Below are 26718 nucleotides of genomic sequence, written 5' to 3'. Positions count from 1 at the left end.
GATCTTGCTGAAAATTTGCTAAGTGTGGCACAAATGATCAAGAATGGTTATTCACTAATCTTTGCGAATAATCATTGCACCATATGTGACCCCAGAAATAAGGAGATTGCTAAAGTTGTCATGGAAAATAAAAGCTTCTCCTTGAAATGGAGTATGGCCTAGAGTCATCATATCGAGCTCACGCTACGGAGACCTGCTATGGCATAGAAGGTACGGACATTACAACTTACGTGCACTAGCCGACTTACACAAGCAGAATGTTGTGCGGGATTTTCCAATGATTCAAGCAACTAAAGAACTATGTGAGCCTTGTCAACTGGAAAGCAAAACCGCCTGCCATTTCAAAGAGCCAAGCATGGAGGGCAAGTAAAAAGCTAGAGCTTGTTCACACAGACGTATGCGGTCCTAAAAAACTTTATCTCATCTTGGAAACAGGTACTTTATCTTGTTTATTGATGACTTTACTCGAATGACTTGGATATATTTTATGAAACAAAAATCAGAAGTATTCCAAGTCTTTCAAAAATTCAAAGCTCTTGCTGAAAATCAAAGCAGGTGAAAATTGAAGATGATTAGATCCGACCGCGGGAAAGAATATACTTCTTCACAATTTGACCAATTTTGTGAAGATGAAGGTGTAGAACATCAGCTCACCGCAGGATATACTCCACAACAAAATGGTGTATTCGAAAGAAAGAATAGAACAGTGATGAAGATGGCCAGATGCATGTTGGCTGAAAAGAAAATGCCGAAGAAATTTTGGGCCGAGACTGTCTACACATCCGTATACCTGCTCAACAGACTTCCAACAAAGGCAGTTAAGGGAAAAACTCCAGTAGAAGCTTGGAGCGGTAAAAAGCCTACAACTAAGCATTTAAAGGTGTTTGGCTCAATTTGCTATGCTCACGTCCCAGGGCAAAAAAGGAGCAAGCTTGATGATAAGGCAGAGAAAGGTATATTTCTTGGCTATGACTCAAAATCAAAGGCTTACCGGATTTTCAATCTCAATACGGAGAAGTTCGTGATAAGCCGAGACGTGGAGTTTGATGAAGATGCAATATGGAATTGGGAAGAAAAGAAGGTGGAAAGAAATGTGATCCTAGATCCTGATCACCAACATCCAGAAGGTGATGATGATATGATCAACAATAATGATCCTCCTATACCTCCATCAACTCCATTGCATGCACACTCTCCACCCTCTAACGACAACTCGGAGAATGCTACAGGACCTCGAGGTAAGAAAGATCTCTTCGAAATTTATGCAGAATGTCCCGTTATTAATTTGAATGAAGAGGAATGTGAGAGATGCTACTTCGCTTTTGAGGAGCCAAGAGACTATGATGAGGCTTCAAAATACAAAGAGTGGCAAGACGCAATGGAGACGGAAATAAACATGATAAAGAAGAATAACACCTGGGAATTAGTGGACGAACCCAAGGATCGAAAGGTGATTAGAGTGAAATGGGTCTACAAAACAAAGTTGAATCCAGATGGCTCAATCAATAAATACAAAGCAAGATTGGTCGTGAAAGGGTACTCACAACAAGCTGGAATTCACTACGAAGATACATTTGCTCCAGTTGTTCGTCTTGCGACCAGCTCGAGGAGGAGACGTACATTGAGCAACCTCCGAGTTTGGCGATACAAAAGAAAAAAGAAAAAGAAGAGGAATGTTCAAGCTAAGTGTTAATACACCAAAAGTCTCAAGGAGGAGTGTTAAAGTATGAGACTTTTAGTGTATTCTAGAAGTTTCCGGAATATTCTAGACTTATCCGGAATGTGTTAGAATAATGTAGAAACAACTAGAAGAGTCTAGAAGGATCTAGAAGAGTCATGTATGTTCTAGGTTTATGTAGGACAACCTAGAACCTTCTAGACATGTGTATAAGTGGAAAGAACTCTAGAGAGTTCCATGTCTAGGCCACTCTAGAATGTCTTATTTTAGAGTATTCTTGGGATGTAAAAGGAGGAGGATCTCTATAAATAGAGAACCTCCCCTCCCATTATTATGTACTCAAGTGTATCCAAAAAATTCACAACAAATCAATACATAACAAATTTCTTCAACTAAACACCAACTAATCAACTAAACAAACTAACAACTAATCTTCACTCTACTTTCTATACTCCCCCATACACCAACAGCATCAAATTAATCTTATTAAAATGACGTACTTAAATTAGCCCCTAAATCACTTCAATACGTCCGATCTCAATTCTCAATCATTGCGAGCTATGCTATACCATTACGTTTGGATCAAATAAAACGAGATTATAAGACTAACGACATTTGGTAGAAACTACACTTGTGCATGGCGACTACCCTAAGGACGACTAAGCAACTACTAGTGCTTAGGGTAGGTACTTAATTTTAAGTACCACATGCTAATTAACCAGCATGTACAACCTAAGCAAGGCATACGTAATGAACTTATGACAAGGCACAAAGTGCACAAGCGAGTAAATGTTAATTATCTCAAATTCATTTGAGATACTCTCTCCTATTCTAAATAACTTTCCTTATTTCCTTTTTCGTCTATTCACAATACTCTCTCCATTTCCTTATTTGGCAAACTTTTATACTTATTTTAATCACCTCACCTCACAACAATACCCCACAATAATCATACTTTATCTTATTTTAATCACATTACCCCACAACAATACTTATTTTAATCACACAATACCTTCCCTCTCTCCAATCTCCTACCCCACTATAATACTTTACCATATAATACTCCCCTCCCTTAACTCTCGTGCCCTCCATAAAAGGGGAGGGTTATTAAGAATAGGAGGGAGTATATAATTACTCGACACAATCCTAATTAATTAAATCGAGAAAGGAAAACAAATATAAAACTTCTAAATTATAGTACTCGGGACACCTTCTATGTCAACTCATTGATACAAATCACTTACATAATGTTGAATTTTTTTACTAGCCTTGCCAAGAAGCTTTGAATTTAGGTATTATCCACTATTTAAACATACACGGAAATATTTAAATGAAGATGTGTACAAATTAAGGATTAGAACCATTATTAATATGTCTTGATTAGTTAGTCTAAACATTTTTTTAGTTGAGATGCTTTTCTCACCATCTCTTTTTTACTCTAAAAGAACAATATTAATTCCCTATTTCAACCACGCCGAATGTTCTCTTCACATGAAAACCTACACATTTTAAGTTAAACCGGTTGGTGTTACTCCAAATCACATACCACCATTGTATGTATATCATCATCATATTAATTCAAAACATACTATATATTGTCGTTTAAAAGGAAAAATATATAGTGTTCTACAATTCACCTAGTTTGATTTACTTGATCAATAATAGTCCAAAATATACCTAATATACTCCTCCCCTAAAATGAACTTTTTTTTTGTTGGATGGACTGATCATAAATTATAAAACAGAGAGAAAGGTTTTCGTTACATTGGGGGTGGGTCGGGAGTAGTGGCGTACTTGCCAATATAAAATCAATTGTGCAACTTTCGATTACAAAGGATGAGGCGTATGCATATTCCCAATTAAAACAACCATAATACAAACTAGTGTCATTAACGGAGAAATGAGCAATACCCTTCACTATGTCATCAATATCTCCACCCAAATTACTTTTCACTAACCAAAATAAATGAATTAATTTGAAAATTATCCTTGAATTTATTTGTTTATTATTTTTACTTAGAGAACCAGTATTATTGTTGGTAGGTGAGGTGAGCCTAGGTCATTTCATTTTCTCTTATAAATACACTCACTACTACGCTCTCATTTTCCTTGTAATTAGCTCTCGAAGCAACTCCGTGTATTAAATACCTATCTTCTACATAACCTGTAATCAAAGAAAAAATAACATATTAAAATATAGACAGAGTGAGAAACAAGCATGCCATCAGCCAACAACGTTGAAACCGCCACCGGAAACGGACAGACGGTTTGTGTGACTGGGGCCGGCGGGTTCATTGCATCGTGGTTAATTAAGCTCCTCCTTGAGAAAGGCTACACCGTTAAAGGGACTGTTAGAAACCCAGGCAAGGAAATTTATATACTCTTTAACTACTACTACTACTAGTACAACTCCTTGATGAGAAAGGCTACTCCTCAATTCCCGCTAATAGTTTTCTACTCCCTCTGCCTCATTCATTTATTTATCTTTCTTTTTATTATTTATGGGGCGTATTTTAATCAAAGGTAAACAAAACACTGGGATAGAGGGAGTATGTGCTTATAATTTAAGTTTTTTTTTTTCATATGTTTTGTTGGGTGAATAGTGAGTTCTCAACTTCATACTCAACTTAGATATATTTACGTACAAAAACAATTCAAAGTGAACGTAAATTAAATTATTTATGAAGGGTTTTTTATTCTCATGAAGTTGAACATCATCAAAAGATTATCCGGTTTAATGCATACTAACCCGTTAAACTTTTAATTTTAGTGCTCAAGCTATAATGTGAACAATGTAGAGAAGGATGATCGTTAATCATAATATATTGTTTCCGACAATAGTTACTCCCTCCGTCTCAATCATTTGTTTACGTTTTATTAATTCTGTCTTAAGGGATATTTTCATATTAGTATTCATGGCATTTATGTGGTGAAAATACAGATGATCCAAAAAACGGGCATTTAAAGGCAATGGAAGGAGCAAAAGAGAGGCTAATAATGTGCAAAGCTGACCTAGAGGATTTTGAGAGCTTGAAAGCTGCCATTACTGGTTGTCATGGTGTTTTTCACACTGCATCTCCTGTTACTGACGACCCTGTATGTCTCTTTATTCATTAATATTAATTCATCGATTTGGTAACAAATCATATGTAATGTCGAAGCTGACATATAAATGATATCGGCGGTATTAATTTTCAGTATCACTATTCATATATCATCGTGTAGGTCAGAAATACGTGATATAGGCTCGGTTTCAAAATTAACTAGATTTAATTTCATTATGACTTCTTAAGGACTTAATAATATATATACATAATAGAACTGAAAAACACTACGATATATATTTGTCTAAATCTAATACTCCGTATTATCACAACAACGCAACCACGTCGAGTGTTAATTTGAGATACGCTGATGAATGACTTGTTATATTCCTAAGGAACAAATGTTGGAGCCAGCAGTAAAAGGAACGCGAAATGTGATAGTAGCAGCAGCAGATGCCAAGGTTAAACGTGTGGTTTTCACGTCATCAATTGGAACAGTTTATATGAATCCAAACCGGAGCCCCGACAAGGTGGTGGACGAGAGTTGTTGGAGCGATCTCGAGTTTTGCAAGAACACCAAGGTTTGTTACTTGTTACCTTCACTAACAATATTTAATATTCCATCCGTCCAAGTTAATACTTCATTTTTACTACGTTGCCGAATAATAAATTTTCCTACCAAGACACCATGATTCATTTTGTAATATGATCCGTACGTCTAGTTCACAATGTTTTAGTTAAACTTTACATCCAACAAAATGACGAGAATCAACGTTAGCTAGGACAAAGTCACAAAGTCGAAGACTAGAAGGGCTATAATTAAGTTGAAATATAGAATTGGTCGGAATTTCTGTGGTAGGTCTTAGTATCTTTGACAAAACCTTTTTCCAAAAAAAAAAAAAAAAAAAATTTGACAACCTTTTTCCAAAATGTTAGGTGCATCGTTTTGATTTTGTGGTATAGATTAACAAGATTTGTTCACACAAATTGTCTCCAATACTTCCTTCATTTTGTCTTTAATTAAGTCGTTTGAAAGCGACATAATTTTCATTTTATTTGTCGTTTTGTAAGTTTCATAAACTTCTTGTAATTGCAAATTTCCATACACTATTTTATAAACAAAAGTTAATCTTTATGCTTAAATAAAATAATTTCCATATACAATATGATGATTGGTCTATAAGAAATATAATGGTTGAAGATGGAGATTGGTAAATTCTAGTATCACTGTCTAGAGATTAGTATCTGCAATATTCTTGTATAAAACCGTTTACACAAGTATTATTGTAACCAAATAACATTTTACTTAAATATCCTCACGAAAAATAACTCCTATCTACCAACTACCACTTTTCCATAATAAGTGCATCAAAGTGGTCGGTATATGATTTTACAATAATATTTTAGCTAGGAGAGACTTTTACTCATTTAAAGTTATAATCATTGGGCGATAACTTAACGAGAGGCCATTGCACATTCGAGTTTACAGAATTGGTATTGCTACGGAAAAACGGTGGCAGAGCAAGTGGCATGGGAGACAGCGAAAGAACTAGGGGTGGACCTAGTGGTGGTGAACCCGGTGTTGGTGTTGGGTCCACTCCTACAACCAAGTGTGAATGCAAGCACAGTTCATATCCTGAAATATTTGACAGGGTCAGCTAAGACATATGCAAATTCAGTTCAACTATATGTGCATGTTAAAGAAGTGGCCTTGGCACATGTCTTAGTGTATGAGAATCCCTTGGCAAATGGAAGGTATATTTGTGCAGAAAGTGCTCTTCATCGTGGTGAAGTTTGTGAGATTTTGGCTAAGTTCTTTCCTGAGTACCCTATTCCTACCAAGTATGCTCCCTTTTTCTCTCAGTCTTACAATTTACACTTTATAATAAGTTCAATTATATCCATGAATACTAAGCCAACCAGAGGTCTCGTGTTCGAGGCCTATGAATGTGGCAATGTTAAAAGTCATTTATAAATGACTAATGCGAGTTGAAATGAATGTAGGTGCTCAGATGAGGTAAACCCGAGAGCGAAACCATACAAGTTTACAAATCAAAAGGTGAAGGACTTGGGTTTGGAATTCACAGGAGTAAAGCAATGTCTATACGAAACAGTGAAATGCCTTCAAGAAATGGGTCATCTTCCTATTCCTCCACAACATCAAGATGCTACTCATCATATACAATCCTGATTACTTCCTTATTTTTCAAAGGGACTTTGCTGTTCATCTACTTGTGTACATGTACTTAGCAACCCCCATTACTTGTGCTTTCACTTTGCTTGCGCTTACTTTTTTTTCTTATAATATATAGTGTCAGTGTGTGCATCAAAAAACAAAAACAAAAAAAATATAGTATCACTGTGTCGTCTTTATCGATATACAGTGTCGTGAATGTAGATGTTTTAATCTAGTGGTTAAAACAGAGGTTGTATTGACGTTAAGTCATAGTTTGATCCCTCTTCCCCTCTCTTGTATTATACTGCTTTCATGGCTCGCTCCTTTGACAAAAAAAATCAATATACAATCATACATTGTTTTTGTTATCGGAAATTGCACGTGATGCACCTGAGTTTTGATATTTTTTCCGAAATATCTAAAGTTTTGATATGGAAAACTTTAAAAGACCATTACTCCTATTTACGAGTTTTTTTTTTCAAATCGGTCATCTTTATGAGAACTACGATTTGAAAAAAAAAATTGTCCGTGACTAGGAGATTTTGTATGTCAAAAGTTTTTTTGACCGAACAAACTTTGAGTGACCATATCTCTTGGTTACGAATTCCAAACTCGACAATTTCTTTTTTCAAGTAGTAGTTCTCGAAAAGATGATCAAATTTGAAAAAAAAAATCCGTCACTTTCTGAACTTCTAAACACAAGTTATGACCTCTTAAAGATTGATTTCCGAATAAAAAAATTGGGTATTTATGTAGTTTCGGAAAATGGAAGTCGAGCATATAACAAGAACGGCCAAGATCAAATTTATACTGTAATGCCCACGAACTTGGAAACTCTCGGATTTGGACGAATTTTTTAGACAATGTCACATGTGAAATCAACCCGATTCCTTATTGCTTTCCTCATCTAACTATACGATTCACGGGTTGATATGACATATAAGATTGGCTAATTTGACAATATCAAAGTAAGATAGTTGTCCATTTCAGAGAAGTTGATGAACATTTCTCATTTATCCAAACCCTAAAAAATGAAGACAAGTTGGGTTCACTCAACATCGCTACTACTTCTTCTCTGAGGCAGTTGCATGTTAACAATGTCTTCTCTCGGAATCTGCTGATCTTCACGAGTTGTTAGGGAGAGAAGGTTGCCGCTCTCCTTGTTTTTTCGGATCACAAGGTAAGCAACTGCGGCAAAGTATACAAGTAATGCTGCAAATCCAAATATTCCAGAAAATACGACAGCTACAAGTTTCATCTTGCTGTGTAGGAGTAGCTTGATGAAGGTGCTTACAATGAAGTACACATTGATGCCCATTATCAAGGAGCCAATTACCCAGGTGATTGCTGAAAGCTGTATATAATAGATAAGAGACACACACAAACCATATAAGAACCAATTACCCAGGTGATTTCTGAAAGCTGTGTACATAATATAATACATTAAGAGACACAAACGAACCATATAAGAGGAAGGAAGTTACTCTCTTTGTATTTTCTAACATACGAGTTATTCACCTTAATCTCCAATATTTATCCATAAGAGAATTATAAAGAAACTACGAAAGGTATACTCTTACGACAACGTCTATGCTAAGAATTAATGATATACTAGATAGCACCAAAACGGACACGGACACGGGACACGGACACGACACGGACACGTAATACAGCATCCCATGAAATTTAGGACACGGGACACGCTATTTAAATTTAATAAAATATATATTTTATGGTTATAAATAACGTATGAATTTAATTTTGTAATGTATTTGATATTAAATTTAAATAAGTGAAGGTCAAATTTGACCTTGACTATAACTAATTTTCATTTCCCACCCGAACCCATCTTCTAAATTATAACATGTTTAGGACGTGTGTCCGACGAGTGTCGGGTGTCCGTGTGTCCGACACGGCGTTGGACACTTGTATGAAGTAAAATGTTTTTTTGGTGTAAACCATCCGGTTTAATTCGGATTCGAGCCGAGTAGGACCACTAGGGCGGTATAGCTCTCCCTCATGAGTTTTAACACTGCTGCGTTTCCAGGGCTCGAACACGAGACATTTGATTAAGCTAGAACAACACCTTACCAGTTGATCTAAGTGCATTGTATGAAGTAAAATGTTCTAAGTCAATTCCAAACCCAATTCACAAACATGTTTGGAGATCACATGAAACTCGAGTAAAAAATTTCAATTCCTCAATGATGCTAGGGAAATTCATGGAATTGGAATTAGCTAGGGGCCAGATCACAAATTTTTGAAGTCTCCCAAACATTTGAAATGTCTTGATCACTTAATTCAATTCCAATTCTAGGTTCTACTTGTATGTATTTCTTAGGGAAGTACTACTCGTATGTATTTCATATATATATAAAGCGAAGGTGACCAATTCTTTCCCCTTTACAAAGATAAAAAGGGATGGCACTAGAAGCAACATAGGTCTCCCAATGTATAATTATCTTTTTTTTTTTTTCAGGCAGCAAAATTAATTGTCGGACGCTTTTGCATTTTACAGTTTTAACTATACACCTTTCAAAGAGCAAGAGATTACCACAAATGAGTTGGCATGGCCACCCATCTTAGTCTTGCTGCTGGTAAATTTGAGAAGAGGGATGAGTGCAAACGGGAGTTCAAATGACAAGATCATCTGCATTTAGCGAACTAAGTTAGCTTAATTCAGATTAAACTAGAACAGTGAAAATAGCGGCTTATTGAATTAACAATTCAAAAAAAATGAAAAATAGTCAAGTCAAACAAGTGTACAAGAAAAAGACGTTAGAATATTTGGATAAGGAAATTGGATAAATACCGAAGCAACAATGATCAACTGCCCAGCTCCAGAAGAGCCACCGATAAGAGCAACAACTAAACTGGGGATGATAGCCAAGCATCTAGTCAACAAGTTTCTTAACCATGGCTCCATTCGTAACTCAAGAAAACCCTGCAAATACAAGATTGATTATTGTGTTAGAAACCACTATGGGCAGAGAGATGAACTATAGAAGTATAAACGATAAAACAAAAACAAAATAACACTCTAAAAAGGATCTAGGTAAAACCTAGGGATGAGAAAAAAATATACGATACGGTTTTGTTATACGTATGTGATACGTTCTAGGAATTAAATTATACGCATTTCCGTATATCCGGTACTAATAACCATATATCCGATACGATTTATATAAAAACCGTATTGTATACCTATCGACAAAATTAGAAACCGTATATATAGTTCCCGATACGATCCCCTTTTTTCTAGAATAAGTATACTAGGTTTGGTGCCCGACTACACCCGGGCTACCTTTATTTATCATTTAAATTTTATTTTCTATGAAGTATAATTCGCTAAATTTGGTTAACACATACATTTACAATTTATATCTTGAAAGTATGATGAGATGTAAAATTAATCAACAAATTATGAGACACGTTCACCATTCTCGCTGTTAATAGTATTACTTTCACTACAAACCCTGTTAATACTATTACGTTCACCACTTATTCGGTTAAAGTTGTTTCTTTAACTACTGCTCTTATTTTTACGGTTAACCCATTAGTTTTGTCAAAATCATATATTTAAAATAAATTAATATTTTCCTAAAATCGAATTGTTAGTTAATTGGGGGGTTTACAGGAGATCCTAGAGGCTCGCTCGGAAAGGCTGCTTTTCATACTCTCTCCGTTAATTCTACTGTTACTTTAATTATATGTGTTGTGACTATTATTACTTTCACTTCTCCCGCCATCATTATTTTTTCTTTCACTACTCTCGCATTTATTATTGTTAATTCCACTACTCTCATTGCTGCTAGTATGACTTTCACTACTCTCGTTGCTGCTAGTATGACTTTCACTACTCATGTTGTTATTATTGTTGCTTTTACTACTCACATGGGTGGTTACTATCATATTAGTTGATTATAGAGTTATACATTTAAATAAATCTGAAATATTAGATTAGAAAATTATTTAAGAGCAATCATTCAAAAACTCTATAAGCTTTAGATGTTAGCTATATCCAATAAATGTATCGGGTTCAGCTCTTTTGTCTAATTGTATCCCGCTTGACATGTGGCACATAAGTAAAACACAAATACCCAAACATTTTCAGATTTTTTATAAGAGGTTTCCATCTAATGTCTTTGTGTGGGAAGCGTGTTGAGCAAAAATTCAGCGGTGTTTGCTGCCTTTGCCCAGTATTCATTCGTAAGATCCTTCTCGCTCGTGAAGCATACATCCGACCATCTCCATTATAGTTCTATTCTTTCTCTTGCTCACCTCATTTTGTTCTGGAGTATATGGGGAGTAAGTTACTGCTGAATCCAGCCGCCTCACAAAATTTATCGAACTCATTAGAGGTGTACTCCATACCGTTGTCTGATCTCATCGATTGGATAACCATTAGTTTTCAATCCAATGCTTGAATTTGAAAAACACACTTGCCACTTTACTTCTGACTTAAACGTGAGAAAATAGATCCAACATATTCTTGTGAAATCATCAATGAAAGCAACGTAATATTTACTCTTGAAAAGAAGTCTTGCTTGTTTACCAAAAACGCATGCTTGGCAACTTGGTAAATCGGGTTCAATATAAGGCAAACTGCGAACATGCTCCTTTTTTTTCATATTTAGAACTGCCGCGTGATGAAAATGACTCAACCTGTTGTGCCAAGTCACTCTGTTAGTTGTGGCAACATAAATTGATTGCTTCTTCTCCATTGGATCAATAGAGAGACTTTTGCTTGTCATTTTAACTCGTATAACTTCATTGTCATTTGAGTCTTCGATCGTACACTCATTATTCTCAAATAACACTTTGAAACCTTTTTCTAATAGCTGCCGACATAAAACATCAGAACTTAATTTTTTTTGTACTTAGTGCAACTTTCTATTGCTAGTATATAGTGTTCCTTTTCCCTTCACAACAATGTATTCACCATTTTCAATTTTGACTTTGGACACTTTTGATTTGTCCAATTCCCTGAAGTGTTCTTTGTCATTTGTAACCACTACCAACGAGCCAACAATCACTTGAGCTAGAGCTTGTAAGGCAAGATGCAATGAACAATTGCTCCTCCGTGTTCACTTGCTACTTGGGCATCATTTTTCTGCTGAAAACTGCTTTTGCAAATTCTTTCATGATGTCCAAGTTTGCTACACTTTGCACACTTTACATCAAGTCTCCTCCAATACTTAAAAGGTGGATGACCCTTTTTGCCGCAATGTTTGCACGGAGGAAACTCTTTGGTGCTGCTAGATGCATTGTATGAGTTGAAACTCTTCTTTGAGCTACTCTTCTTCTTGTTTTTCTCTCCTGCATTTGCATTCCTCCTCCAATGGAACCTTCAACTCATTAAACTTCTTTGCTCTTGTGCTAGTAAAGCAGTACCGAGTTCTGCGAAAGTAATTTTTGACAGATCTTTACTACTTTCCAGGGAGGATAAACGCATCAAATCTTTCGAGAACGGTCACAAGAATTTTCTGAACAATTAAGAACCAAGCAACCTTATTTTGTTAGGAATGCAAAGTAGCGTATCCGTATACTCCTTGATTGTCTCTAACTCACCTTCATCTTCATCTTCTGCATCTCGAACTCACGAACCAAATTCCATTCCTTTAAGTCTTTCATCGCCTTCGTATTCTGTTTTGAGCTAGTTCCAGACTTCAAATGCTGAGTTGCCGATTTTTTGGTCATGATTCTTGTGAAAATGCCTTCAGAGACAGCAGCAAACAAGGTAGCTTTCACCTTCGACTTCCTTGTTTTCTTCGTTGTATGACTCTTCAGTTCAACCATGGTTGGATGGTTGGATTGGCCGTTAAAGGAAGGACTTTGTAGTCCTCCTGAACACCTCCCAAAGGTCATTTGCCTCTAAGTGGCCTCCATTCTAGCTGCACACATTTGATAATTTTCACCACTAAATACTAGTGGTGCTAGTGATGTAAAGGTAAGATTATCCGTCAGAACCTTAACTTTCCACTAACTTTTATTTTTTTTTATTGCTCAGATTCACCTCAAACTTTATACATTATCAATCAGACCCACCTCAGACTCTACTTTGTACTTAATTTTTCCAGCTTATAAAAAAAATGAAAAACAAAAGAGTTACACATGTCAAATATTAATTGATAGAAGTGCCTAGTGAATTGTGCCATGACTCTACAAGAGTCTTAAGTTGAGTTTTAAATTTCCAAGACTCAACTTAAGACTTTGTTAGATTATTGGCAGTCTTGAGTGAATCTTGTCACAAGACTTACCAAAGTCTTGTCTCAAAAGTATCAATAATCTTACCCTAAATAGTGTTTCAGAATCCATTTTGTAGATTGAATTAAGAAATGTGAAGGTTTTTTTTTTGTAGGGTTTTTTTATTTGCCAACTCACATATCCCTCAAGAAAAAATAGCTCTAATACTCGTTTGTTAGAGATTTTAAAGAAGAATAAAGTAGAAATATTCTAGAAGAGAAAGATAAATTTTATTGACCGACTACAATGAGCTTAAATACAATGAGCTTTTTATAAACCACTTTTTGAAGATTACAGCCTTATATAATTCTTTTTGAAAACTACATCCAAAATTTTACTTTTCTTTCAAAATTGCACCACGATGCTGTTTCCGGTGAAATTTGTTAAAAAGTGACCGAACTACCCTTTCTTCACAAACACTTGTTCTCCCCAAAATTGCCCTTTATTCAATCAATTTTTCCTAGATTCTTCTAATTTTAGTGGATATTTCCTGCCTTGAATTATTCCCGATTATTAATCATTCTACTTCCTGTCCTTCGCATTCAATCAACGCTTTAATTAATTATTATTCTTCTATTGTTTTTTTTATTTTCCCCAATTTCCCAGATTTTTCTATTTTTAACGTTTTCAATTTATTCTCCGCCTCTTAATAAGTAGAATTTTAGAATTAATTATTCATGATCCATGGGGAAACGTAAGCTTTTTTTTCCTTATTTTCATGGTGGATAGCGATGATACCGACAGTATCAGCTCATCATCGTCAATTCGCTCCAATTTTATGTTGGGTCTATGAGAACGAGGGGAAATTATTTCATCAATTACGAAAACTGAAGAACCCTAATTAAGTTCAATTTGGTGAAAATTGATTTAGAAGGTACACGCTCCGTCCCGGTCAATTGTTGTCCTTTGGTTTTGGCACAAAGACCAAGGAAAGAGGATAGGGCCAATAACCAAATGACAAGTGGAACAAATTGAATGTGAATGATCAAATTACTCATCAAGTTCATTCTTAAAATAGAAAGGACAACAATTGAGTGAGACACCCAAAAATAGAAAAGGACAACAAATGACCGAGACAGAGGGAGTATAAAAGAGAAATGAAGAATGTAAATAGGGTAGAAATTTTGTATATAGTAGAAATAGGGGGATTCAATTTCGTATAAAAGAGAGCAAATTGAAATAGAGTAGAATTAAATTGAAATGATTAGGTAATATTGTTGAAGAAATTTCAAATGAAGAATTAGAGAAATGAAGAAGTTGTGAAATTTGAAAGAGATGAATATTAAGGGAATATAAAGAATAAGGGTAAGGGTATTTTCATCATAAAAAATGGGGTAAAAAATGAACTTAAGTGACAAAAATTCAAATTGGAGTCAATTATCCACCGGAGTTTATGTTTTGGCTGTAATTTTATCATCAGAAGTAAAATTCTAGATGTAATTTTCAAAAAAAAAATTATATAAGGCTGTAATTTTCAAAAAGTGGTTTATAAAAGACTGTAATCAACGCTTTTCTCTAACTGAAAATCAGATATAGCAGCAACTTACTAGCTAAAACTCAACAACTAAGCCTAAACTTATCCCACTAAGACCCTAACACCTAGTCATAAACAAACTCCTACAAACATGGAAATTAATAACAAATTAAACATGAAATAACTCAAACAACAAACTCATTCAAACAAAACATAGTATTCGTAATACCCAAGGCTATTGAGTATAATGTGTACCAGGTTTGAGGATCTTGCGCAAGTGTTTGAAACTATGAAGCTAAGTACAACTCATATCAATACAGCTCTTTCCTTTTCCAGTTGTGACAATTATGTTCCAATGTGACCATTTGTAAAGGTTATGAAGGTTATTACTAGAGGTGTTCAAAATAAACCGAACCGCAATAACCAAACCGAAAAATCGAAAAACCGTCCATTTTTAAGGTTCGATTAACCGAACCTTTCGACAAAGCGGTTCTTTGAACCGAACCGTTAACTTTATTATAGAAAAGGTTCGGTTAAGGTTCGCAATTTTATATAACCGGTTAACCGCGAACCGAACCGTTTCATAAAAAAGTAAGCAAAAAATTAAAATATTATATAAAAAACTGTTCGTTCGTTTAATTTTCTTAGTGTATCCAAATTTAAAATTTCTTAAATTGATTAATGCTAAAGTTTAGCTTATTAACTTTATTGTTGGGTATAATATATAATGAAAATTTAATTAAACTATTAGAAAAAATTCTCAAAAGTTAACGAAAACTGAAAAAAAAGTAATATAGAACGACTACCGGTTAACCGGTAACCGAACCGCTAATAACCGTTTAAAGTGGTTAACCGAACCGTTTATAACCGTTTCTAACGGTGCGGTTTAGGTTCGGAGTTTTGCCGAACCGAACCGTGTGCGAACCGAATTAAATTAGAGGTTCGGTGAACCGAACCGCGAATGAACACCCCTAGTTATTACGACTGGACTTTAAGGTGGTCTAATCCGCACTCATGGACAAGGCATGAGCACAGAATCCGCTACCAAACGGAAACTGCATCTAATTGCCATGAAAAGGATAATCTAGCAGCAAGATTTATTCATAGGTTATTAAGACTGGACTTTAAGGTGGTCTATATTTCATTGCCGGTGGCTTGTTACCTGACTTGTATTTTGAAGAGCAGAAACACCTAATATGGATAGGACATGGCATTACTTTCTCAGAATGAGCAGCTTCAACTACGCGCCTTCGTTTCTAGATCTAACATGCTACCATTTCTCCTTTTTGTGTGTTACATCACATCATCTGCCTTCCCTCACTTTACTCAAAAATCAATATGCTTCTAGAAGTACCCTAGTCAGCCTTATTTTTTCTTTTGGTAGTCAGTCCCACTATGACGGACTTGTTTCAACAAACTCTCAAGCCTTTCAGTGGAGGAAGAAAAGGTAAGGAATGAAACCTCAAAGTCAATAACGGAAAGGAACGGGTGAACCATATTGACTGTGATGAACAATGAGCGTGGTGCCTTAATGTTCAACACAGTGCGAAGCTACAAGGATAATACTCATAGATGTCGTCTACTGAAGATCGTGTCACATAAGCATGAGTATAATATCAATTCTCTGATATTATACTCATTTTCTGCTAAACTACCGCCAGGAATGGCTCACTGGTCAGCTGAATCGCATCATATAAAGACAATAAGATAGACAACAGTATGAAAGCCAAGAATAAACTCGAGAATCCATGCATTAGCTATTTACAAGAAGTACAGACCTGCATAACATATTGTCCAGCATATGTTCCAGTTATGGTGGAGCTCTGTCCAGAAGCCAGTAAAGCTATTGCAAAAAGCTTCGAACTCCAGTTACCTAGGACATTCTGCAAAGAGTGAATATATGAGCATGAGCTCTCATTATTAGAAACCATAGAAACTGAGAAGTTGTGTTCAGTCTGTAACTTGTAACTTGAATGGTTTTCACCAGCACAACTGCACAAGCTTTAATTCAGCAAAAAACTAACAGGCTAAAAGCAACAATATATGTTATCACGGTTTGGAATTCCGGTTCTCAAAATAGTACAAATACTCAGACAGTTTAATCCATGAAAGCCAGGGTATCTGAAAGATAATCATTATTTGAGTGAGTAAAACAACAGAGTTAGTCGAGGAGCAGGGAAAGGGAACAAAAAGGGATATATTTAGTCTTCGGTACACTATTTTCTTACTAAAAACTAAAAAGAGAATCAAGGCAAAGGTCATTTAGTCTTCGGTACACTATTTGTTTAAGGCATACCCTGAGCAAAAATGATGCTTTGTTCAAGTCTAGATCTTTGCAGCTATTTTGATCTTCTGGATTCAGATTTGGGGAACTGCAAACTGCACCACTGACAGCTATGACAGATACATTTATGAGGAAGGCCACAGCAAGAGCGATTCCACTCTCTATCATATAGTATCTACAAGCCTCCTGCAAGAAGAGGGATTAAAAAAACTTTACTGAATCTGAGTAGTGTATAAAAAGGATGTTTGGACATTAGAATCTTATTTTGAACAAATGCACCTATGAGGCACTAGCTAAAATATCCAGGAGTTCCGTAGGCGCGCCTTTTACATAAGATGTGTACGCCGTACAGTGAGTCATGCTCGTATGCAATTTCATATTTTCTTTTAGTGTGCCTTTTCTGCATGAGGCTTACCCCTCATCAGCATGGCCCTTGTCACCTAGCGGCTTTTAAAATCTAAAGGTTAGGAAAGATAAATGAATAACCAATACTAAGTCAACTAGCGATCTCAGCCAAAACCTGGCTGCTAGACCTATCGAGAAATCAAGCAAGGGATCAGAGAAATTCTTACACAAAAACAATACCAATAGACTGAAAATGCGGAATAATAAGGAGATTTGTGGTAAAATAACAATACTCTGTATTATGTATAATTAGAGTTTGAAGTCAGTGATACAGACTTCGAACCTAGAACCTGTTCACTCTCAACTCATCATTTGTGAGCATAAAGGCACCAATCAGAATCAGTGCAATTAGTTATGACCCTTTCCACATAGAATGAAAACAGAAAATAACAGCAAAAGTGGCAGGCTAAAAGTTATTCATGGTTATATAAACGAACTGAACCTGACAATACCATACCTTTTCTAAATCTCGCAGAGTATTCAGGAGTATAACACAAGATAGAACAAATCTATATACCAAGGATATCACATAATGCTCTCAGATGATATACCTTGATGCTGCTGGCAGAACGTGGTATCTTTCTTGAGAGTACTAATGCAGAATGGAGAAATAGATTGTGACTGAAAAATAGACAAAACGAAATTAACTCCATTAGTATCGGGGTTGGTAATCCTGGCATGACCTTTTAATAAAGAGACTTTATTAAAGGAAATAAAACAAATTCAAAGTAATGATGGGAAAGACATACGGCATAACCATGGCACCAAGCAGAGAGATGGCGAGACCAGCTGCGCCGTTTCCTTTGAGTTGAGGAACAAAAAGTCCATACAGGACTTCTGAAGCTTGAGGTTTTGCATGTCCGAGCTCCGCAAGAAAGCATGCAGCAATGGTAAGAACCAAAAAGGCAATCAAGAACTCTAGTTTGCGCACCTAAGAATTTTACATTGGAGCTAAAGTCAGATTTAGTCAAGATTTACATCTTCAACGGAAATGGCTTGTTCAAATAAGCTAAGGGATTTATTTTTTACCCCATATTTCTGTAGGGCAAGCAACACAAGAGTGCTAAGACCAGTCAAAAGAACCCCAGCCCAGACAGGAATCTTGAAAAGCATATTCAAAGCAAATGCAGTTCCTATCACTAAAAACGAAAACAACTTCCAAGTTAGTACTAAACATACAAAGAGTCTAAGGTATGAACTAATCAATTCAAACATGCATTCCAAGTATCATGTACTCAAAACGAAAAAAGGTATTTATATCAAGAGCCAGCACAGAAAAGCAGACATTGCAAAGATGCTGTACTCGCACCTTCAGGAATGTCACAGGCAATTACTGCAATTTCAGCCAGGACCCATAGAATAAAGTTTGGCACCTTTGAGTACTCGAACCTACAATGTTCCGCCAAATGTTTTCCTGAAAGTCGGAAGCCAAATTGATCAACCAAGCATATAAAGTAAGCAAGAGATGTTCAAAATATAAAACCATCTAAAAGCTTATTGCAATAGAAAAAACACCTGTAACAACCCCCAGATTAGCGGCCATTGACTGAATGATGAGGGCAGCACATGAAGCCACTAATATGATCCAAAGTAACTGAAGCCATGTACAAATTATGTTTAATGGAATTGACATGTTTAAGAAGTATCATGAAAAGATACAAGTAAAAGTAAAGTGGTAGAAATGTCAATCCAAAGTAACTGTCAGAACGGAACAGAGGAGAAACAGGTACCAAATATGTTAGTAAAAAAAACGCAGATATTCATACATTTGTGAAAAGCAAGCAATAACGCATAAGAGAGGACTCAAAGTTTATATAAGGCAAAAGCTCTCGCATATCATGAACTAATATTTATCGACGGCGCAGGAAAGGTTGAAAGGGGTAGACCAAATGCACACCTCATATTTGTATTGAGCTCCAGATTGCAGATCCGTTTCAACTGTAAGTTAGCAAATCATTTTTCAGGTGTGTCAGATGAGCATGGTCTATAGTACACATTGCAAAAGTAAAAAGGGTTGCAGTCTGCCAGTCTTACAGTTTCCTGGATCAATGTATGCAATGGACACAAGGAAGCCCGGTCCCATGTACGAGAAAAAGTTCTTCCAGCTTTTCTTCTACAATCACATTCACACAGTCATTTCTCAAATGCTTTGTGTAAGTCAAAAGTAAAAAATTTACATCAAAATCTCCAGAAATTTTCAATCAGTCTGTAATTTAGTGTCCACCAATAATTTATTGTCTAATATTCCGTATCAATCCGCAATCAGTTGGCAAGTTAACTAATTCTTGTAAGTGTATACAGTCGTAATCTATCAAGTCAGAAAAACTACCCTAAACCTTTCCTTATTCATGCAAAGTAGTTCTAGTTGTGGATTACTCACGAAAACTCTCGTGACTCAAAACAAACTAAGAGTCCACAATTGTTTAAGTTGACATGATAATGTTTTCAACAATGAATCAAGCACTTCAAAATTAATGTTGAAGAATGGTCAAAGTGATCCTACAGTAGCACAGAGAGAAGGCCCCAAGGTTTTGAGGTGAGCTTTTACAGTTCCAGATTAAAAGCTACCGCGCATTTGAAAACAAAATGCATGTTAGATGTTACTATAGAGATCATTAATGAAGTATAGCTGTGAATTAACTCGATCCTATACCAATCCTAATTATAAGTATCATTCATTCATCTATAAACGTCCCAGCATTTTTCTTAAGCCCTTAATGAATTAAAGTGAGTTTGACTCCTGCAACCTGTAAACGGTTGATTACATGCCTCATGCCACAAGTTCAGACGCAGAATATCATCCACCATATCAAATAACGACAACACTATTAGAGAAACAAATAACGAGCGAGTGAACTACCAATATTTCCTTTATTTATTAATTACCACTCCCTCCATTAAAATAAAACTGTCTCCATTCTCTTAAATTCAAGGATAGAGTTGTTATTTTATCATATTTCTCAAATCCATCCCAAAATAGAAAATGAGACGATAAAAGTGGATGGAGGGAGTATAATAATACAAGGGATAGCTTTATAATTCGGGAAAAGTGATTAATAAAAGTGTAAACTCGTTTTACACTAGAATTTCTGAATTACATCCGGACCGGCGGTACACTCAGTTTGACCAATTCAAATACAACAATAGACCATCAAAATGAAGCATTAAGTTCTATTCAAAAAATCACATTTCAGGTAAATTCAAAGACATGCGTCGAAAACCCCGTGCTTATATTCTAACCTTTAACTAACCACGTTGAAATGTTCATAGTTTGCCACAACTTTCATACCCACAAGATGGAGAGCAAAACCAGACACGCAAAAATCAATAATATTATCCCAAAAAAGAAATAAAAATCAAAGGAACCAACAACATATCCAACAATGCCTTGAGGGTTTCATAAATTGTGTGATGAACAGTCGGATGTACATAGTATTACCCTGTTCTACCAACAACCAAAACATATTTCGGGATGACTCATAATGAAAATTACGTCCAGAATCATCTAAAATGACTATTACTACCCCACAAAAAATTACTGTACATTAAACTATAATCAAACAATAATAACAATAAAATAACATGATTCAACAATATAAAAAGAAAGAAAAAAAGAAGAATTACTTCAGAAATAATAATCTGGTCCGTTCCAACAGTATCAATCAATCTGGCTGTACTTTCATTTTGATTAGAATTATTTCCATTTCCGGGGCTTACTATGAACTGCGGTTGATCATTCCTTGATCCCATTTCCTCCTGCAAATTCCAAAATTAGTTAATTACCAGACAATACTACTACTGTACATTAATATTTAATACGAAAAATTCACACGCGTGTACCCTTAGATTATCAAAGAAATTAAAATCCAATAATTAAGATTAATTTGAGTGATTAAAGTGAGAAACCTATTGGGTTTATGCGAGCGAAAAAGGCGGCTCAAGTGAAAGTATTAGTAGACTATCGAATAAGTAACGAAAGCTGCGGTATTTATAGTTAAAGATAGAGAGTATTTTCCGCCATTTTTTCAGAAATTTCTTGGTTTTGTTACAAGATTTGTGAGCAATAGGAATGTGCCACGTATACTAAAGGTGTCACTGTAGGTTAGTTGTAAAACTAGAGAATGTTGTTAAAGAATTTGGCTAACTTGGTAACACAAGATATAACGGGTCTGTGGCTAATATATAGCCCTGTGTGTAGCGCATGTACTTAACATACGCACGAATGCATCATAAGGATACCGGTACCGCATTTAAATTATCTATAACTGAAATATTAATTTTACTTATATTTCAAATTATGGTTATGTTTTATAAAAAAGGATAATGATATGGTGCCACCCGGTGGCTCTGCGGTTTTCTTGATCTTACCAATCATTCAGAAGCTTTTATTAACATAAATGTCAAACATATAAAGAACTACGTAAAAATTAGCAGCCAAAAAATTAATATTCAACCTCTGCACTCGCGATTTTCGTTAATAAATTCTCGAGAAGTTCACCATTTCTACTAATGCTTATCATTAACAAGTATCAATTTGATTTTTTTTGACGTTGAAGACTCTTCCATGGAGTTGTGCATTTGGTTTTCCCATCTCAATGTTTTGTGGAGAAAAATTAGCAAACGATTAACAAACTGATAAGGGTTGACTAGCTAATTGAATTTTTGATGTGTTATTAATTGTATTAGTTAATCCCCAAAGTACCCTTTCATGTAAATTAGTTTGAAATTCGAAAATTCAAGGTGGGAAATGAAAATATCAAGAATTTGACGATTATATCCTTGGTGGCACTGAATTTCAGTATCACCCGGTGACGTTATCTCATTTTCCTATTAAAAAAGTCAGTGTGTATATATTTTTTCCCAAAAAATTTGCCCGGGTTATGGTTTTGGGCCTTTTAGCCTGTCTGTGCTTAACTTCATCAGCCTATGCATACAAGTTTTGTTGCGTTAGCTCCGAAAGCCATGACATTATCGCCTTAGTATGAAGCTACTTTATCATCATCATTAAATTAAAACACTGAGTCATGCACAACATGCACAATGCATGAGATACACTTTACTATTATGATTAAGATGAAAATATAGATTCGCCTTTTAAAATAAATTAATAGTATAATATAATAAAAAGTTTTAAATTGTATTATAAAGAGTGATATTACTTGGAGGGTAAATTTATTTTAGAATGAGTTAAGAAAAAAAGGTATGCTATTAGAGTATTAGTGTTAAAACACTATAAAACAAAAATTGAATGTATAAGATGCAAAAATTAGTAAACAACGCATTTATCCTTGTGAAAAGATATAATCACACCAATATAAATTATTTTGGTGAGTATCATTTCTTATTTTTTGACTTCTTAAGTCTAGACCGGGCGATTTTACACAAATTTATACTAAAATGAGATTTGTTCAATTTTTAATGGTTTCGTAAACCAATTTGGAGAGTAAATTGAGTGTTTTGTTCAATTTTTAATGGTTTCGTAAACCAATTTGGAGAGTAAATGGAATTTAAATTGAAATCAAGTTTAAATTGGAAAAACCATTGAGGTGAAATTGAAAATGGGTGGGGTGGTCAGGACTTCTTAAGTCTAGATCGGGCGATTTTACACAAATTTATCTCGCATTTGTACCGCTAAGTGACAAAGATTGAACTATGTTGTGGTGTTAACGTACCACGGTTCCCAAGTCTGAGATGCTAGCCTGCCTGTGTTATGGACCGTTCATTAAAAAAACACATATTAGACGGTCCACAAGGTAGTTAAGAGTCCAAAGAAGAGACAATTTGCCAACTTTGGGGTCTCAATCTATGAACAACATGGACACATGAATGGTATTAGATACGGTGTATACCATAATAGTAGTAGGCTAGTAGCACACTAGCACTAGTAATTTAACATTATCCAACCAATGTGTTTTCAGGAATAATCCTCCTTTTGGATTTAAGGTTGGTATTACACTACTATTCATTAGTTAAGTGCTTATGGCTGGCTTCCTAGGTTTTATCTTTTGACTTGCTTTTAAGTTTTGGTTTCGTATTCCATTAATATATTACAAATTCTTGTTTAAGACGGACGTATCCGTCTTAATTTTAAAACGGGTCGAATAGAAAAAAAATAGGATAAAAGAAAAGTTCCTAAAAACTAGCAAAACATTCTGTTTAATCTAGCCATGTAGAGTATATTTGACCGGTTTTTACTTTTAAGACAAATAAGAAGTTGAATTCAAAATGCTTCTACATTTAATAAGAAGTTGAATTGCTTATTTAATTGCTTGTTTGATTATGATGGATGAGCATAAAGTTGAATTTTGAAGAATTTATAGGGAAAGAATTTTACATAAATTTGTCTTATGGAGTTGTGTTAACTCATATTAATCAAATGACGAGTATTTATAATACCATTACAAGAAATTCTAAGTAAGATTATGTTTATCAGTTGTTTATGTAGCCCTATTTAGATTTAATCTCCTGCATTAAAATATTAATACATATATTTCAACTTACTTACAAGATGTAATTCCTAATTTTGTTATTTATCAAACCCGACGTAGACTTAGTTCCTGTTGGCGCCTAATTTAGTTAGGGTATGTGGGTTTGAGAACTAAAGAATAAAGTTTTTGGGCCTAAGTCAAGTCAGTCCAAGATCGAAGACAAACGGAGTCCAAGAAGACCGAGAAGATCAAGAAGTCCAAAAGGCAGAACGCTGGGCTAAGGGGCATGATAAGCGCCCATATGAAGCTTAAAGAAGACTCAGCGGTTTACTAACCGCCTCGCACTAGGGGATTGCTAAAAGGTAGGTTAATTCTACTCGGTTTCAATAATGCGGTGTTGTTATGTTGATGTTGTAGTTAGTCTCACATAGGATTGCTAAAAGGTAGGTTAATTCTACTCGGTTTCAATAATGCGGTGTTGTTATGTTGATGTTGTAGTTAGTCTCACATAATTAGGGCATTTGCATTATAACATATTTAGTGGTTAATCGCATCATTAAGAGGATGATTACGATATGTTGGGTGTAGTTCATGTATTGGTTATTATCATATATGTTGAGGATGTATGGTTGTTGAGGAGACGTAAGATGGTTGGGAGACCGTCTTACGCTTGAGTCGCCTCTTGGAGCTTCGCACTCCAAAAGGGATGTGCACATTAATGGCTTGAGTCACGGAGGGATTCGTGTGGTTGAGACACGACGTCTGGCAGGGGATCCGGTTGGCTTCCGGACCCGGTACGTCTGGGTGTGTCCCGGTACCAGTGTGATTATCAGTACGTCTAGGCGTGCCCCGGTACTGTAGTGGTAGTATTTGTTTGATAGCGTGTCATTCATATCATAAGTATGTTGCATATTCACACACTTGTATCTTGTCACACTTTATTTATTGAAACTGACGTTTGTGTGTCTGTGTAATTGTCACCTGTTTCCGCGGGGTGGGGGGGCTGTATCGATTCATATGATATTTCCGATCATATGTGGAGCAGATTAGGTACAAGTTGTTTGGATAGCACGCGGGAGATGGGACGAGCTTGATGAGTCACGAGACGAGTATAGTTGGTTAGATGAGTATAGTGGTCATGAGTTGTATTTTGTTCATTAGTTTATGTTTGTAATAACTAAACTTGTTATTTATTTAATAAAGTTTCTTAATTGTAATTCCGATTTCACTGCCTCGAGAAACCAAAACGGTAACATTAACTAATTACCTTGGTCGGGTAAGTAGGGGGTGTTACACACTCACTCACATGGCCCACCAACAACTAGCAACGACCACCATCAAACAACAGCAAATCCCCCAACTCATAAACATGACAGAACAGCTCGAACACCGCAAAAGCATGAAAGACTCAAAGACGAAGGGAGACCCATAAAAAAGTCCACAGCAACCGACACGGACTAACAAGCCCAAAAAGGAAGACGACTTAACATGGACCAAAACCCATGCATGCTATCCGTGAACCAACAGGCGGGGGGAAGCGGGCGAGGGGAAAGGGAACACCTGTCACATCCATGCATAATCATATAAGGGCAGGACCACAAAGGAAGACACAACTACCCAATAAAAAGGGTAAGGCGGCCAACACGGAGAAGTGGGCAAAGGGGAAAGGGGAAAGGGGAAAGGGGCGAGGGGAAGGGGAAACACCTCTCCGGCACCACCCTGAGACGCACAACCAGGATAACCCAACGAGAAAGAGTATCTAGAGCAGACGGAGCACCAGCAAAACAGAAAAAAAAGAAAAAAAGGGACAACGATGGTGACGAAGCAGCGGCACAAGGACAAAGAAGGGACCGATCCAAGCATGAATAGGGCGAATAATGGCGGCAAATCAGACACGACCAATAATGGAAACCGGTGAAGGTTTAATCAAGGAGGAGTCGAGTCGCAGGAGATGGGCTAAAGAATAGTCACATCTCCGGCGAGTGGGTTGAAAGATTGGAAAGGAGGAAAATGGGGGTGAGGCGGTGGGAGTGGAGCAAAGGAAATTAGGGTTATTAGTCTTTAGGGGTTTCTAATTTGAGAGGATTTTCTCTCCCTGGAACTAAGTAGTATGCTATTGAATACTATTTTCCAACCTTAATATTTAAATTCATAATATATATATCTTTGATAACACGTTTGCGATGAAACACTTAATAAAATTAACAATCTATACCAAAAGCACTAAGTGAATTTCAAATAGCGATGAATGACCGAAGCTTCAATGTATGTCAAAAGTCGCGTCTTTCTGCACCATAATACCATCAATAGTCAAAACCTTTCATTTATTAGAACAACAAATATAAAAGTTACATTGAGACGTTAGAGTAAATAACTACAATTTCTAAAAACTATTTAGATCACAAATTAAAATAACAAAATGGACAACGAATTCATACCTAGCTATAGAACATTAAGTGAGAGATAATTTTACAGGGTTTGCATTTATCACATTACTCCCACATGTGTGCGCCAGTATGCCTATGAACATTAAGATAAGAAAGTTAATAGTTGAGTCAATGATAAATTACAATATGTGTAATAAGAGGCGACAAAAAAAATCAAAAACTTTATATTTCAATGAGATAGAAATGAAAGAATGTTATGAGTATTTTTATTTTTTTTAGGAAAATTCTATAAGTATTAGTACCAAGAATACTAGCGTTTTGGAAGATTAAAAGTTGGTTGATCAAAGGTTAAGTAGAAGAGGAAGGGAAAGGGTGAGCAATAAACGGAGGTCCATTGATTACAAAAGTTATATGGAGTAATGAAGTATCATTTATTCTCGAGCATTAAAAGTGCAATTGATCAATTGTAAATTATTTTTTTAGAGAATAAATGGATTTACAAACACAAGATTTCTCTATGAAATGCACGAAATATTCTCTTAAAGCTACTAGGGAGCGCCACATAGGTATGCACTTAATATACCTTTTTATATTAT

General features: G+C 35.7%; 2 protein-coding genes across 2 annotated transcripts; one reads left to right on the top strand and one right to left on the bottom strand.

Moving 5' to 3' along the window:
* The first annotated feature begins 3786 nt into the window (after nucleotides 1–3786).
* On the top strand, nucleotides 3787–7264 carry LOC141602643 (cinnamoyl-CoA reductase 1-like). The gene is made up of 5 exons (XM_074422816.1): nucleotides 3787–4041; nucleotides 4620–4774; nucleotides 5118–5303; nucleotides 6212–6564; nucleotides 6727–7264. Exons 1-5 carry the CDS (start codon nucleotides 3897–3899, stop codon nucleotides 6911–6913), a joined length of 1026 nt encoding a protein of 341 aa, XP_074278917.1. The 5' UTR covers nucleotides 3787–3896; the 3' UTR covers nucleotides 6914–7264.
* Nucleotides 7265–7679: 415 nt separating this feature from the next.
* LOC141599675 (metal transporter Nramp6-like) lies at nucleotides 7680–21301 on the bottom strand. Its single transcript, XM_074419769.1, has 14 exons — nucleotides 21214–21301; nucleotides 20932–21063; nucleotides 19342–19420; nucleotides 19205–19245; nucleotides 18823–18901; nucleotides 18617–18721; nucleotides 18337–18446; nucleotides 18057–18238; nucleotides 17859–17928; nucleotides 16915–17088; nucleotides 16397–16501; nucleotides 9711–9842; nucleotides 9453–9548; nucleotides 7680–8252 (listed from the first exon to the last, which is right to left on the bottom strand). The coding sequence occupies exons 2-14, from the start codon at nucleotides 21055–21057 to the stop codon at nucleotides 7947–7949; spliced, it is 1605 nt and encodes a 534-aa protein (XP_074275870.1). The 5' UTR covers nucleotides 21058–21063; nucleotides 21214–21301; the 3' UTR covers nucleotides 7680–7946.
* Between the last annotated feature and the right edge of the window lie 5417 nt (nucleotides 21302–26718).

Source organism: Silene latifolia, chromosome 9 (genome assembly GCF_048544455.1).
Source record: "Silene latifolia isolate original U9 population chromosome 9, ASM4854445v1, whole genome shotgun sequence".
Classification (NCBI taxonomy): Eukaryota; Viridiplantae; Streptophyta; class Magnoliopsida; order Caryophyllales; family Caryophyllaceae; genus Silene; species Silene latifolia.
This window is presented reverse-complemented; position numbering and strand designations above follow the sequence as displayed.

Excerpts from the sequence above, each read along its gene's own strand:
- LOC141599675 (XM_074419769.1), bottom strand. The coding sequence starts at position 21,057 with ATGGGATCAAGGAATGATCAACCGCAGTTCATAGTAAGCCCCGGAAAT. Across the intron at positions 18,239-18,336 it reads TTGCCCTACAGAAATATGGG|GTGCGCAAACTAGAGTTCTT; the intron begins GTAAAAAATAAA and ends TAAAATTCTTAG. Across the intron at positions 16,502-16,914 it reads AAGCATCATTTTTGCTCAGG|AATGTCCTAGGTAACTGGAG; the intron begins GTATGCCTTAAA and ends CACTCTTTGCAG.
- LOC141602643 (XM_074422816.1), top strand. The coding sequence starts at position 3,897 with ATGCCATCAGCCAACAACGTTGAAACCGCCACCGGAAACGGACAGACG. Across the intron at positions 4,775-5,117 it reads CTCCTGTTACTGACGACCCT|GAACAAATGTTGGAGCCAGC; the intron begins GTATGTCTCTTT and ends TATATTCCTAAG. Across the intron at positions 6,565-6,726 it reads GAGTACCCTATTCCTACCAA|GTGCTCAGATGAGGTAAACC; the intron begins GTATGCTCCCTT and ends AAATGAATGTAG.